Source organism: Eupeodes corollae, chromosome 2 (genome assembly GCF_945859685.1).
Source record: "Eupeodes corollae chromosome 2, idEupCoro1.1, whole genome shotgun sequence".
In the NCBI taxonomy this organism is placed as follows: domain Eukaryota; kingdom Metazoa; phylum Arthropoda; class Insecta; order Diptera; family Syrphidae; genus Eupeodes; species Eupeodes corollae.
The window spans coordinates 88,024,573-88,041,268 of NC_079148.1; the positions used below are offsets into that span (position 1 = coordinate 88,024,573).

At 31.2% G+C, this 16,696-nt stretch overlaps 1 protein-coding gene across 13 annotated transcripts in view; it reads left to right on the forward strand.

Moving 5' to 3' along the window:
• LOC129947202 (tensin-1) overlaps positions 1-12,281 on the forward strand; it is a 179,481-nt gene extending 167,200 nt beyond the window's left edge. For 8 of the 13 annotated variants that reach the window (XM_056057659.1, XM_056057668.1, XM_056057669.1 and 5 more), the window contains 11 exons: positions 2,788-2,913; positions 3,620-3,730; positions 3,805-3,919; positions 5,868-6,050; positions 8,403-8,575; positions 8,778-8,843; positions 9,737-9,904; positions 9,962-10,307; positions 10,367-10,608; positions 10,766-10,867; positions 10,944-12,281. In XM_056057659.1, coding sequence (XP_055913634.1) covers positions 2,788-2,913; positions 3,620-3,730; positions 3,805-3,919; positions 5,868-6,050; positions 8,403-8,575; positions 8,778-8,843; positions 9,737-9,904; positions 9,962-10,307; positions 10,367-10,608; positions 10,766-10,867; positions 10,944-11,100 — 1,789 coding nt within the window. In that variant the 3' untranslated portion in view covers positions 11,101-12,281. The remainder of the gene's footprint in view (positions 1-2,787; positions 2,914-3,619; positions 3,731-3,804; positions 3,920-5,867; positions 6,051-8,402; positions 8,576-8,777; positions 8,844-9,736; positions 9,905-9,961; positions 10,308-10,366; positions 10,609-10,765; positions 10,868-10,943) is intronic. The other 5 variants (XM_056057660.1, XM_056057666.1, XM_056057661.1 and 2 more) reach the window with 5 other exon arrangements.
• The last annotated feature ends 4,415 nt before the right edge of the window (positions 12,282-16,696 follow it).

Below are 16,696 nucleotides of genomic sequence, written 5' to 3' on the forward strand. Positions count from 1 at the left end.
ACAGCGTGATTGGAGGAATTCCTAAGTAGCCCGATGTAGCCGATTCAATTAAGGCATGCAAATTTAGCTATGCTCTGTGATTTGACGTGCATCATTGATGGCTTACATTACAATTTCTTATTAATGTGACGTTTGATTGCGTTGTTATTATAATTATTTAAAATAAAACCCAGTAGCGGTGCACAGATTCAATATAAAAATGGTTTTCTTTTGTTATATTTTTTATAATATTGTATTGGTTTTATAATACTCAAATTAAATCTAATATTACGTGAATTCAGGCCAAATGAAGTAAGACCAAATTTCAAAAATTGGCAAAAGAGAAGTAGGGTAAATGTTCTGCAGTTAGTCATATTGTACTTTGAAAAAGTGAAATAAGGCCAAACTATTTTGAGAAATAAGACTAACTTATTTAAACCATTAGGTTTGAAAGGATGTTCATGCTGCCACCCTGAGTGTATGTAAAGTTTCTTTGTATTTATGAAAAACAATACTGTTGAAAGTGAAATAAAACCAATTTGTCTTTATTTCTCTTTGTTTCAGTGCAATAAGACCTACTGTAGGAGATTGGCTTTATTACACTCTACAAAAGTGAAATAAGGTCAATTCTTGAAATGTGGCCTTATTTCACGGCACAAAAATATGCAACTTTATCGTCTTAATCATGATATATCACTTTTTTGATCAAGTATGAAGTTGTATTGAAAGAATTTCATATATTTATAAATAAATTAATAACTGACAGTCCGTCGTATTTTCGGAGAGGTCTGAAATGTTTGATATTTATTTATTTGTATGTCAGCTGTACATCAAATTAAACTTATAAATAAATAGGATATAAAACATTTATTTAAGAAATATTTACAAACGTGTGAGAACGAAATTAACAACAAATTAATTTAAATTAATTATATGTACATTAAAAATCGACTAAAATTAAAAATTAATGATTGTAGATTACAAAAAAAAAACAAAAGACACGTTACTTAAAAGTTATTTGAATCAAGACGCTAGGAAAATAAAATTGAAAATAATTAATTTAAAAGTATGTTCACTTCAAGTTTGAGAAATATTCAAAACAAATTGCTTGAAACATTAAATGCCAACTTTAGTTTGTGAGCTGATTGTGAATCAAGATTAGCAAACAGCTCACACCCGTATGTTATTATAGGTAGGACAAGTGCTTTTACCAGCTTTTAATATGATAGTCCTCTAAGTGAAGGAACAAATATGTACAGACCGAAATCCAGATTGCAAAGGATTCAATAATTGCTTGTCTTTACTATAATATTGTATCTGGTTACTTATCAGACTTTCAAAAACTTAAGATAGAAAAGATAGAATAGCTATCGGTCTACATTCCTTCTTCTTTTCTTGTTGTAGGATCGGGATAATTTTCGATTTCTTCCATAGGATGGGATATGTAAATGTTATTATAATGGTGTTGAATATGTGCGTTATGTGGGAAAGTAGGATAGGTAGGAAGATTTTAATAAAGTCAGGATCAATATTGTCAACTCCAGGGCATTTAGATTTTATGGAGAAAATTGCTTTACCTACCTGATAATCATCTACGGCACTTATCGAAAAGGTGTTAGTAGTATCATTCTCTGCACGTCTAGAAGACATTTCACAGAATTGGGTTTGCAAAGTAGAGAATTTTACATTCAATCCTTCCAAATCAAAAATATTGTCATCACAAGATTCAACATCTTTTTTCAAACCAGTAGGACAATTAGGTGTATCTTACCTGCCGTGCGAGGAACTTTTCATTACCTAGTTTTTTAAAGAAGTCCTGACAAAAACTGAAATGAAACCTTGAAAAATGACAAACTACCAGTTCCAACCAAACATTTCAATAGGCACATAACATATGTATTTGTGAATCTCTGTCCAAGCTCTATATTTTATTTCAAGCTTACATACACATAAATAGTACATATATACCAACAATCTTATATTTATTTATTTAAACTGATCGTCTCACTTTTTCTAAAATTTGTACAATTGTACGCAATTATAAATAAAATTAATCACCAATGTTGACTTGACGACTACGCATCGCATCGTAATCCTAATGTAACCAGTATTTAATAAAAGATAAACACTTTGGAGACAGGTTTCCTTTTTGGAACAGTAGTGTACGAGCCATCTCACATATATACATTTTAATCAACGACTGATTAAAAGGCAATAATTCAATCAAATTTGAGCATTAAACTGGGTCAAAGATGTTTCAAGGAAAATTAAACATTTTGTCTCTGTGTATATAGTTGACATAATTTGCAATGGAAACAAAATTATAACTTTTTTAGCTTGTTAAGTAATATAAAGTTATTTTATGTTATATGTCAAAATCTGCAAGGAGTTGTTAAAAAAACGTTAGCTTAAAATTAATTTACAGACAGTAAGCCCACCAGCAATAATTAATTAATTAACGTTTGAAATACGAAATATTCTTAAGATTCGTAGATTTGATCTCAAAAATTTGAAATAAAAAAAGTTGAATTTTTTTTTGGAGCTTAGAAAATTCATGTTTGTAATTTTCCAAAACATGAACCCACAAAAGCGGTTCTACACACATGTACGAAACTAAGAAGAATAAAAGATATTGAGGGATTATAAATATATTCATAAAGTATAGAATTAAGTTAATCTATCATAAATTGGGCCAAAAAAATTTTTGATTAAAATTTGTGCTAATAGTTTAATTCCCAACAATTGTTACATTAAATCCGATGTTCAACATTATTTCTTTTTTATTTATATGTCTTATTTTTATTTCAGGCTCTCCGGGCAAACATGGCTTCAATTGCAGCAACAGAAACTACGGGCAAAGAAAAACGCACAGCTAAAGGACGATCGCAAATATTTTGAAGAAATCCACACCGAAATTAAAAATAGACCACTCAGGTATGTTAAAGTGCCTTATTTATTTGAATAGTGACACTATTTTATGAAATTTTAAAAACTTTCGGAAGACAAACATTCAAAATTGTATTATTTTTTTGTTTTAGAGTTTAATAGTGATGAAGGTATGTGTAGCTTACCTGTACCTATACATCATAGAAACAAATGTAATAATAATTTTTTGATAAGTTTCAAGGTCTATCATAAGAGAATTCTAAAGCCTTGTTGACAAAAGAATGAGTTGAACTGTCATACGCCTCTCAACAAATGAACTGCGGTCATTCAAAGAATTCAATCTTTACGAATGAAATCTTCTATTACATGAAATTAAATATTGAATTCTTTGAGTGCACCAAAAGATTTAACCTTTAAATTTTGCAAAAATTGATCTTTTCAATCATTTGGCTGGAATTAATTAATTGCAATCATTTGAGACTTCATGTTTTTTTTTTTGTGCATTCACTTGAAGTCTTTGCATTCAAATGCAGTCTTTTTGTTCTTCTAAAATCTATGTCTATAGTCTTTGTAATATTTTAGAGCCAGATTTAAAACTGCCGTAACAGTGTGATTTTTTCTTAATAAGAAAACGTCATATAATTGCGTAAAGGATAATTTGTCAATTCAAAGCTTATTAAATAACACACCTGAGAATAGGTTGTCTTGTGCTGAATTGTTCATTTAAAAGCATATTATTTTGGATTCATTACAGATCGAGAAATAATGCACGATACGATGGCTATGCCAGTGATACAGCTGCTTTTGATGAGGTCGACTATAGGAGACCGCTCCATGTACAGACTCCGTACCATACATCGAATAGGTAAATATTTTCAATAATTATTTGGAAATGCTCTGTGACAATTTGGATTTCTTATTATTTATTTAATTAACTAGTTCGCCAGAACGACACTATCACACAATCAGTACTACAACGAAAACTGTCACCAAGGAGCGTCCATTTGTCGCGGTTAGACGTTCTCATGAATCTGCTAAACAAGAAAAACTTGGGGTAAGTTTAATTCTAGTTTATTTTGTATTTAAATAGGTTTTTTCTTTATATTTACAGTTTTTTTGACTAACCTTCAAATAAATACTTACCTAATTCGAATGCATATTTATGGAGTAATGATACAATTAATTTAAGTACTTTTTAATTAAAAACACTGCGAAGTTTAAATTTTTTATGAAACAAAATCGAACAAAAAATTGGACGACCAAACGTTTTTAATAATTAATCGTATTAGTACAATTTCTCAACGTCTTTCGTTTGTTGACACATTTGGAAACGTTACTATGGGGCAGGAGTGTAAAGTTCTTAAGTGCATTTCGACTGCAATACTTTTCAAGTACCTACCCACTGTCGGGTACTCGTACTGGTACTTTAAAATAATTAGATAAGTATCTGATACGAGTAATTGTCTGATTGAAATCTACCGAAAAATGTTTACTGACAGAAATCTGTCATTGGAATTTTGTAAAATTCCAACACAAATCAGTGGAACGAATCGTTTCACTTTTGAACATAAAAGTATCAGCTGTTCGGAAAATAGAAAAACACATTTTTAGAGAAAAATAAATGCGTAATTATACTCTTTTTCTCAAAAAAAATTCTTGGTGTGATTTCCGATCAATCGGTATATAATTTATGTTTCTAATCAAAGGTAAACACCGTCAAATGTCGATTCAAAAATTTGTCCGGATCGATTTCAATAATAGCTATAACTAGCGCCTTATAAAGCTTTTAAATCAAATTGATAAATATGAAACGTTCCTTATGTTTTTTCAATTACTCGTAAGTTGAACGAGTTTAACGAAAATGTCACTTATACTGTGTCTGGGACATTTGTATTCTTGAAATTCGTTTTTAAATATCAGTTGTAGAGCTTTCAAATCAAATTTAATTATAACAGAAAAACGAAGATCTTAAAAAATTAAAGAATTCTACGATTTAAAGTTAATTTGCTTTGAAAGCTCTACAACTGATATTTAAAAACGAATTTCAAGAATACAAATGTCCCAGACACAGTATAAGTGACACTTTTGTTAAACTCGTTCAACTTACGCGAATGGTGTGCGCTACCGTGAGATGATATCCAACTTGGCGGATGCGACATGCCACACAGCACGCGTAACAATGGGCCTATTGGTAGACGAGTTCGGTGAACATTTTATTTAACATTCGGGACCGGTCAATTGGCCGCTTAGATCGTGCGATTTAGTGCCTTTAGACTATTTTTTTTTGGTTTCCGCCGCTTCAATTGATGCATTGGAAGACAAGATTGAAGTATTCGTGAATCCAAAATTGGACTAAGCGGATGGACTATTTGAGTCAAGGTCAACATTTGCATGAAATAATATTTAAACCTTAAATTATATGAACCGTACTATGGATTGAAATAAAGATTTGAAGCATTTTTCTGAATTTTATGTTTTTTTTATATAGCTTTTAAAAAATCACCCTTTAGTTGTTCTTTCTACCAGAGAAGATCTTTCATTTAGAAAAAATAAATAAAAAGCTAACCCGAACACAAGGTCGTGTACCTCTTTATGTTCATATAGTATAATATTTATTAGTACCCGTGACATGATGGTTAGTGCGTTGGACTGTCATGTCAAAGGTCTTGGGTTCGATCTTGCCTATAACATCTAAAGTTTTTTCCACGGGTATTGCCTCTTGCAAGGAATTGACAAATTCTTCAAGAGTAATTCTTGTCATAAAAAGTGCTTTCTCAAATTTATTGTTCGGATTCGGCTTAAAACTGTAGGTCCCCTCCATCCCTGACAATAATACTAGCGCACAGGAATGGTTGAGAGTTCTATTTAATTTATTTATTTATTGAGTATAATATTTATAATACATACATATAATATATCCTATCCTATCATTGTAATTATTATTATATTAACCCTTACCCCGTGTTTTCTTATTTTTTCGTTTTTAATGTTTTTGATTTTAGTCACCGTCATTATCGCCACTCGCTATTTTAAATGCTTCACCTCTTGGCCATATTGCACACGCACAACAAAGCAATAATATTCGTAAAAGTAACAATAATATTAATAACAATAGTAGTAATCAAAATCAAAATGGGTTATTATCCTTGGCAGAATCTTCTCTAAGTAACGGACGGGCAAGATTGGTAAGTATCATAATTTTGATTTTATTTGTTGTTCTATAATTAAGTTTTGAGGAATAATGAGTTTTTATTTTTAATGTTATAAATATAAGTTTTAAATACAATAAACTCAAAAGTGAAGAAACGGAAGTTATACCCTGTTTCTTTTAAGGTATAATTTCAGTTGCCCTACGAGCGATTTGTTGACAAATGTACATATCTTAAGTTTAAGGACCCTTAAGTGCATACATTCATATGCTTCTTGTAAAAAGGTTTATTAATAAATAAAGTGATGAATGATCAGTCAAAATTAACACCATGAAATTTTAAAAAGTTTATCTTGACCTATTTTTTCAAACAAAAAAATTAGTGAACCTTACCTTTTAACCGACGATTTTTAAAACGTTGAGTAATGTCTTATCGGATTTATATTCTAGAAGCTATCTACCTTCATTGCTTTACCTGATGAATAGATGCGGTATCTGACATTTCTAAGTACTCACATAAAGAGCCCACACGTTCATTTTTACAAAATATTTTTGACCATCTCACTGATAAAAGTAAAAAAATAAATTAACAGGCATATAGGAAAATTTTTGTATTCAAATGTGTATAAATGTTTAATAGGCAAAGAATTAAACATTCATAACGTTCTTTTAATTATAATATCAAATTAAAACAAATTAGTCGTTTTGTATGAACTAAAACTTTTATATTTATAACATAGGAGTCCGACAACCAGACAAATAATGTCCAAAGGGATAGAATAAATACTGCTAGTGCTAAAGCATGTGTCAATGATCATACTCATCATATGAGTTCAGAACTTAGTGTCGTAAATAATAATAATAATACAAATAACAATCACGTCAATATCACCAATAATACCATAAATGAAGTTCACTTTAAAATAACTGACAACAAAAACATCATAGATTATAATTCCACTGATATTTCTAACAATAACATTATTAATCATAATAACATTTGTTACACTGCGAAAAATAACAAGACGCCGCCACCCGCGCCGCCACAACCGCCTTCATCCTCGCCTTCCCCGTTGCCATACCATGCTAATAATATCGAAATCTCGACCAATCATACTCAACATAAAACAAGTACAAATTTAGAAAATACCTCAGCAGCTCAAAGTGGTCAGAGCGCCTTGGAAGAGCTTCTTGCCACATTGGCAATCGAAACAGATTTAATGAATAAACATTTGATTCAGAACAAACAAGAAAGCAGTAGCGGTAATGGAAATGGAAATACAAATGACAATCTCCTAGTGAACCCTTCTAAAAAGCTCACTTCAAACAATCAAAAAGCAAATCAGGAACTCTCTAATGTCATAGCAGATTTGGCAGAATTCACAAGATTCGAAAACCAGCGTTTGGCAAACGGTTATGGCGACAGTCTAAGTAATAACAGCAGCGACAGTAGCAATTGTAGCAATGTTAATAACCCACAAAAACGCCTAATATCTGAATCAGAACAAAGTTCATCCATATCACCTAGTCCATCAGATAGAAGCAATCATTTAGCACTTTGGCATGAACAGGTAAGTACTTCACTCACTCTCTCACCCGCATCCCATCCAGCATGTGTTTCACCATTTCTGAACTTTTTTTGTGTCTTTTGGTTTTCTTTAAAAAAAATTGTTCCTAAATCCCTAAAAAATGTTTACCATAGTTTTTAATCATTAAATTCCATTAAAATAATTTGTATAATAATAAAACGTTTTTCATTCAAATAAGAAAAATTTAATTGATGAATTTGTAGTTTGTTTGTCTTTTTAAGATGTCGCTATACTAAATTTTGTACGTATTTCGGGTGTTTCGAAAAACATTCCCAAATTTTATCAGCGTGCCACATGATCGTTTCATTTTGATAAATCAATTATAGATTTCCAGGATAACGAACATCGTGAACGTTTATTGAAGCTTCAAAATCAGTGCTTTCCTAGCTTTATGTCAAAATAATGAAAGCGTATATATGCACTTACCATTTGCAACAAACAAATATTTCATCTACGTTGAGAATCGGCCCATGAATTAATTTGTTCGGTTTTCATGTAAATTTTTCGAACGCCGACTTGTGACAGTTCAACTAGTAACGGTTGAACCTATCTATTTAAATTTTCATTGAAAAACAAAAATAATAATAAATAAAATATTTGTTTGCCTATAAAAAGCGATCAAATGCTTGATTTCAATAAAATTTTGAATAGTCTTATATGATTCGTCGTCTATAAAATTCACACCATTTTGGCCAACGTTGTTTTGTATTGTTTTTAGATGAAAAACGTTCAGTGAATTTCTACAAAATACCTTTAAAAGCATGAATTAATTTAAAATTGTTTATATGCTTTGATTTCAGGTCCGCGAAGAATCATTTTCTTCATATCGGTCAGAAACCGATCAAGATATATCGATAGCTGGTTCTCCAAGGCCTGAAACACCAGCATTTCCTGTTACTCCAAGAACTCCATATGGGCTTCATAATGGCAGCAATAGTCCTGGTATTCCTCCAAGAAGTCCAACACCACAACGGTAAGTCATTATCAATCACAGTAACACTTACTTACTTTTTTATCATAAGCAATAAAATAATGTATTCTTATATAAAATTCCTTTTAAAATTTTGAATTGATTAATATGCGCTTTTTTAATAATTTATATATTTTTTTAAATGCTTTTTATATAAATTATTTTTGCTATCAAACAAATTTGGCATAATTTTTCAATAAAAAAGACGCCTTTATAATTCGACATGGTCTTTGAGGAGCATTAAATCTACAACTTCTACATTAGACAGGAGGTTAGAATTTATGTTGTTATTGTTGTCTGAATGAAATTAAAAAATGTGTGACATTATTAATTTACATCAATCATTTAAAATGAGTACAAATAGCACGGAAACAGTTTTCATTTTATATAAATGCACTGGAAAACGTTCACAAACTTCATTAATTAAGTTGTAGATTAATTGACAGCTAGTTGACTGAAGACATTTGTCGTTTAAAAAAAGATTATTAAACTCCCAAAAATTAATTCAAAACGATTCTTTAGATAAACGATAAAAGTTTTGTAAATCACTTAAATGAGTCAGCATTATGTTTTTACAATTTATCAATGGGTAATATTTTAAAAAATTGATAAAATAAATTAAATTCAATTACACAAAAATAGTTTGAAATTTTTCCAGTTGCATATTAGTATTAAGAGTTTTTCCTTAATGAACGTCAGCATGTTGAAATATAAATTTAAACAAAGAATAAAATAAAAACAAAATATGTTATGTCTTCATAAAAATTGGTGAAAACAATATAAGTACTTAACAAGTTAAGAAAAATGTCTGCTTTCTGGCTGGATAGTTCGTCGCGTTTCTCTGCTTAATATGTTAACTATTCACTAATTTAATATGTTTAATATATCACAAACAACTTCGGACTTTCCTTTCGAAGAACATCTGATTATGGAAAGGTATTTGAATCTTCTGAATCTGAATGCCAAGTAGTACTGATACACCAACTTTTATGAAGATAAAGGCTTTTTTTGTGGGACCTTTTGTACTTTGTTTACCTGTAGTATTGGATAAGTTAACTTTGTTACGTTAGCACAGAGCATCGCTTTTTATCAGCACTTGATATCCTTATTACAAAGCATGTCTAAATAAATGTTAAATAAATTTTATCGGTGTATCACTAATAGTGTAACTTTTCAACAAAAAAACAGCAAGGACATTTACGGAGGCACCCATCAGAAGGGACTCTTCCAGGAAATTTCAAATCAAAACGATACAATTTACAGAACTCGCATGAATTCGAATGCATCAAATGCCAATAGTGAACCTCAAGAGGTTGCTCCTCATTTGGTCAAGTAAGCAAAACTGTTAAATTTGTATTAAGTCTCTTTTCAAATATTTTTGTTATCTAGATTTGTTCGCGATTCATCGAAATTCTGGTATAAGCCTAATTTATCGCGTGAAGAAGCTATAGACCTTCTACGTAATGCCACTCCTGGAACTTTCATTGTACGTGACTCGACCACTTTTAAAAATGCATACGGACTAGTTGTTCGCGTTGCACAACCTCCACCAGGAGTTACTGCATCACCTGGAAGTGATGAACTTGTTCGTCATTTCTTAGTGGAACCTACTACTCGTGGTGTGCGTTTGAAAGGTTGTGCAAATGAACCTGTATTTTCGTCACTATCAGCGTTAGTTTATCAGCACTCGATTACAAACTTGGCACTGCCATGTCGCCTTATAATTCCAGAAAGCGTAAGTTTTCGAAAATATAATATATTTCAATTTTAATTTCAACAATTATTGAATTTAAGGACATTCAACCGGTGGATACGCACACGCCAGCACAAAAACAACTACTTACCCAAGGTGCAGCTTGCAATGTGCTCTATTTATACTCATGTGGAACAGAATCTCTAACTGGTGAGGAAGCGGTTCGTCGAGCTGTCGCACAACTCTTTTCGACGGTTCCACTCCCTAAACCAACTGAAGTTCACTTTAAGGTCGCTCAGCAGGGTATTACGCTGACAGACAATACTCGACAGAAGTTCTTTAGGTAAGATATCAGTAAGGTGATCATAGACAACATAGAAAATAAACAACTACTTACATGTTTTGCTGAAATTCAATTTCAATTACCCAAGTTTCGTCTATCTAAAACCCGTTTCATTACATTTTCAATTATTAATATTTATATTTTTCTTTTACTGCAGGAAACACTACACAGCGCATAATATATCATTTTGTGGTACTGATCCAGAGCATAGACAATGGAGCGTAAGAACCGATGATGGAGCTATCCCAGTTAGCAAAAAGTAAACACATTGTTCTTTAAATTATCAATTTCACGAATCATTACAAATTCTCATTTTTATAAATTATTTTCCTTAGAACCATTTTTGCCTTCGTTGCCCGACGGTCGCCAAGTTCAAAGGACAACCAATGTCATGTATTCTGCGACTTAGCCATCAGTCAACCAGCAACAGCTATTGTATCTTTTGCAAATAAGGTTCTTCCCACAGAGCAGCAACCAAATAGGAATATTTAGATTGTGTGTAATTATGTGCCAGTGTGTCACATTCTTAAAGTACTAAACAAACTTTAAAGGAATTAAATATTTTGAAAGGGCAATGCATTGCCGCCTTGTTGTTGTTTTTTTATTCTTATTTAAATAATATTTTGAATTAGTTTTAATTATAAATATGTTTAACATTTTTTTTTACTTACTTGATTACTTGTATTCTTTGGAAAAAATGCTTTAATAATCAATTTGTTTCTGTGTATTTATAACGACAAAAAAAAACAAGCGATTAAATTTTTTGAAGCGCAAATTAACAGTAAACATAAAAAAACCCTGTAATTAATTACCTCACAACGATTGCTCGGCCAAGGTCTTATTTTTCAGCGAAAAAATAACAACTTTTTGGTGAACAAGATGTACAAAAGAAAAAGAAAAACATAAAAATTGCAAACAAATAAATGTCCACACTTAGAGATTCTCTATTAAAAATATAATTTTTGATTAAATAGCACCTGCACCTAAATTGATTTATTTATAAACAATATTTACACTTGATATTTTTTCGCACGAAAATAAGTTATACAACATTGTATAAGAAAGAAAACCACTACAAGACCTTTCACATGCAAAAGTACAATTATTATAATATAATATTATTTTTGAACAATTATAATGATCAGTTGGCAAACAAAAACAAAAAGAAAAACAAAACACAACATTTTATCCAAAATACATAAAGTATATTTTTTATAAATAGAAATAAAACAAGTTATAATTATTAATTACTTTAAAATGAAAGAGCAACTAAAAATAAGTGTACTAGTCTTTCTTGATTTGCTATTTCTAAAATAGTAGTAGCATAAGTCAAAAATTCATAAATAATATTTTCTTCCGATTATTTTCACACCTACAGCAAAAATGCCAACCTAAAGTAGAACAATAACAATTAATTTGTATGCATATACATAAATGATAAGCTATTTACGTTATTTTCTTTCAGAATTTGGAATTAAAATATTTTACGTACGTAATGTAAAAATTAATTATTGCTTTATATAACTTTAATGTTTTCAATGGCAGCTATTAAAACACAATGGCATTGTAATGCCATTGGTATTGTATGTGTTTTAATGGAGTGTAAGTTATACGTATGTATGTATATAAGTATATATATATTCTTTTTGCAGTAAAATAATATTAACACAAAACTGTATCTTTTTTTTTATTTCAAATTTGAGACTGTTTATCGGAAGTCTTCGGAATCGTAGCTTCCCAACGAGACACCTTGCACTTGACAAGGCAGTGTTTTTAACTTCCCATAAGAAGTTATTGTAATGGGTCCGATTTTTCTCGACGTTTCAAGGTCTCTAGAGTCGAAATAAAAGATTTTTAGAAAGAGGTCGTTGCGTGCGTGTGAACGTTCGTTCGGCCTTTTTTTCGTTCAAGAACCAGAAGAGATTCAAATAAATGTTGTAATACAGATAATAATGCAGAAAGATGCAGAAAGGACTCTCAAGAAAATTGCTTGAAGTGGTTTTTTTACCATAACAGTTTAAAAATTTAAAATTTTGGTTAACCCTAAATATCTCACGTACCCTAAAGACTTGAACTAAATTCTTTGTTATAAATCTTAACATGATACCAAACAAATATATTTTTCGAAAAAAAAAAATCCAATTAACTAATTTTAATTAATAAATTAAAAAAACTGAAAAAAAATGTTGTCACCTAGAAAATTTTGCAAATAAAAAATGATTTTATTTCCAAAAAAATGTGCAACAAAAAATAACGTTTCCAATATGTGGTAACATTTTAAGAAAAATCGAATTGACAGTTTTTTTTTAAAAATTAAAAACCTAAAATAAATAACAAAAGTTGGTAGAATTTATTTTCGACTTAAATATCGCTTCAAAAGATTGAGATATTGGCTTTAAATTAATTTTATTTTATGAGAAATATTGTTTTCAACATTCAGTGAAATTTTGAGAAAAATCGAATTGACAGTTTTTAGTAGAAAAAATAAATAAAAAAATAAATAAAATTAATAAAAGTTGCCAAAAATAGATTTTCGACTCAAATATCTTTCCAAAAATATAAGATATAGGCTTCAATTTAATTTTTTCATAAAAATCTAAGAGTCAGCCACGTTAACCCTAAAGACCTAAGACCTAAGATAAGTCCCTCCTTTCAAAGGCTCAACAAACCTACAACAAAGGGAAATCAGTTGAAACGGTTCTACACAGTATAGTACGAACAAACGAATATTCCCTCCATCATAAAGAGTACACTTTAGTTCCCTTTTTAGATATAGATGTGTCGACAATGTCGACATAGTCGACACATCTGCAATTGCACGTGTATTGACATCTCTAAAGGTTGATAAGTCGATCAGCGAATTGAATAATCAGATGCTGATAAGCAGGATAAGCGATTTTACTGCACAAAGGGGTGTCAGCAGAGGTGCGCCACAAGGTGGTGTCCTATCCCCTCTTCTTTGGAACTTAGTCATAAATGAATTACAAATTACTCTAGAAAGAGAGGGATACAGAGTGTTTGCTTCTGTGGACGATGTTGCTATTGCAGTAACGGGTAAACATCCCAATATACTAAAAGAACTCTTACAAAACGCTTTAAATAAGCTCATCAGATGGGCAAATCGGTGTGGACTAGGCGTTAACCCACAAAAAACCGACCTTGTTCTCTTCACAAGGAAATACAAAATCCCACACATTGAACATCCCCTCATAAACGGTGTACCACTTGAATTCTATGAAAAAGCAAAATACTTGGGTCTCATTTTGGATAAGAAATTAAGTTGGAAACCTAATATTTAAGAGAGAATAAACAAGGCAACAGTAGCCCTGTTCTCCTGTAAAAAGGCCATGGGTAATAAATGGCATTACACACTGGCAATATATCTCGGTCATAAGGCCGATCCTTTTTGAACGGTGATCCCATAAACTTTTATACAGGCGGATCAAAAAAGGAGGATGGGATTAATGGAGGAGATAGACTAAACTTAAGTCTCTCCTTTCGTCTACCCGATCATTGTAGCGTGTTTCAAGCTGAAATCCTGGCTATAAAGTAGTTCATCATGGCTTAGAGAAACCGTTATATCAACTAATGATATGCGCATCTTCTCGGATAGCCAAGCTGCGTTAAAGTCCCTAGCTCTGTCTCCACTAACTCACTAACAGTCCTAAATTGTCGATCACCTTTTCTGGGTGCCGGACCATAGAGACATTCCAGGAAATTGGATAGCTGACGAACTTGCAAAAAGCGGAACAACTTTACAAGATACCATAGAGAAAACAAACTTTAGGTGGAATAACACTACCACCTGTTTAGCGATTAAACTAATTTGGGCTAATCTTAGCACCAGGCGCTCAAAACATTTTATCTCTCTGAGTAGATTGCACATTAGCTACGTTATTGGTGTCCTTACTGGGCACTGCTTGATAGGAAGGCATGCTATTCGACTTGGAGCCCCTGCAAATGATTTTTGTAGGAGTTGCATAGACGAGGAGGAGGAGACAATCTCTCATCTTCTGTGTAATCCACCTTGGAGACTACTACTTCAACCAACAGCCACTTTAACCTAACCTAACTTAACAGTCGTTTTTTTTTCAAAAAAAAAAAAAAATCAAAATCTACAAAAAATAGTACGGAAAAATTAAAAAAAAAATATGTTCGGTTCACGATATTTCGTGAATAACTTCAATTTAAGTTCATTAATTCAATTTGTATTTGCTTTTATAAGAAATAATATAAAATAATAATAATAAAACTTTGAAGAAATGCTACTAAAATTGGTAAAAATTGTTTTTCGACTAAAAATCTCGCTAACAAAAATAGATGTTGAAATAAACTTTTTCGTCATATGCAAATTGTTAGTTTTTTTTTAAATTTTATACAATAATTTAACTGATATTTTTTTTAACAAAGCACGAAAACCTACAAACCTTTTAAGTAAGACAAATCGACAGACAGGATGAGAAGTTATCAGTGTGGGTCGCATCCCAGCCTGTTTTAAGTTTTGGTTTGATAACCATGGACTTCATCTTTGAATGAAGTTTAATTTCCATTCATAAAAATAAACAACTCTACACTCTTGCTGAAATACAAAAAATTAAGACACATATATTTCGTAGAGATTCCTTTCACAACTGCACAACAAGAATTTAATTATTTATTCAACTCTGTTTTTTAATACCATTTTTTAATCAGAGCTTTAAAACCAATGTGGTATGTACATTTATCCTTCCCATTTTTCCTACGCTCGCTCTATTAAAACATTAAGGATTGTCATAATCCATGCAAATATTGAATCATAAAATAAACATAATATCCAAATATTTGATAAAAAAATGAATTAAAATGTTAAATGAATGAGAACATTGAGCTTTAGCACAAAACTAGATTAGATTTAGACAATTAGAGTATTTTAGATTTATTTTATTTTTAAAATATCAATTAACAATTATTAAGATACAAAAATCTGTTGAGCATGGCTTTGCTGTCTACCCGATCGATATAATTTACTCACATTTGATGGTATTTAAAAATTTAAAAAAGATAGATACAATTCCTAATATAAGAAAAGGAAAAGAGAAATGCTAAAAAATTCTTTCACAAAGATTGTGTTAAAGAACGCTTTAAGTGGCTGTATTGTAACAGATGGAGTCATTTCCTGGATACATTCAAGTCTGTATTTTTCGTCTAATGTGGCGATGAGTTCGTAGAGTGCATTTTTGACATCTCTTCCATGCATGACTGCTAATTGAGGGTAAAATTCATATTGCAATATTCAATATTTTTAATTTTTGGAACCAAATACTCTTCTTTTGAATAGTATACAGAGCTATAACTTTTGGAAACCTTTGATTAGGGCATTAGGCATGTTAAAAATTCTCAAAAGATAGTCAATATGTATAGCTTAAGCATTTAAATATAGAGCGGACACATGTTTTTCGGTAGTTAAAAACGTCTTTTGACATTAAACCTTAGTCATTTTTCAAGTTTCATATTTTTCATATGAAAGATAGTGTCTCTAGCGTTGACGTGTGAGCTCTGCACTATTCTTTCAAGCACGATGTTAAAAAAATCACATGACAACGCATCACCTTGTCTAAAACCTTTTTTGACATCGAAAGGTTCTGTTAAGCTGTTTTCAACCTTTATGGAGCAGCGTGAATTCTCCATGGTCATCCTGCACAAACGGGCGAGTTTGGCAGGGATGCCAAAACTAGACATGGCTCTATACAGCTCGTTCTAAGATAAAATACTTTATTAATTAATAATATCGTTTGTACAACTCTTAACTTAAACTTAATATAATTTTTAATTTCACGATGCACTCACTGCAACCTTTTGTGTCCACGTCTCGGGAAAGAAGAAGGAAAGACATCTTTTTTGATGACAGCTGCTGCAAAAGCTTGCAGTAGGTGTGTTTGTTTTAACAGGTTTCTTGTAGTGCGTTCTTTTTATTGGTACTTGTCGCTACAGGGCTCCCCCCTATGTGAGAGCGAAGCGTTGTGGTGTTTTGATTGCTCTCCCAGATCTTGTTGTTACGCTTGAGTTATTTGAGTTTGGTGTTCTTACTCCGGGTGTTAAGTCGTTCTAA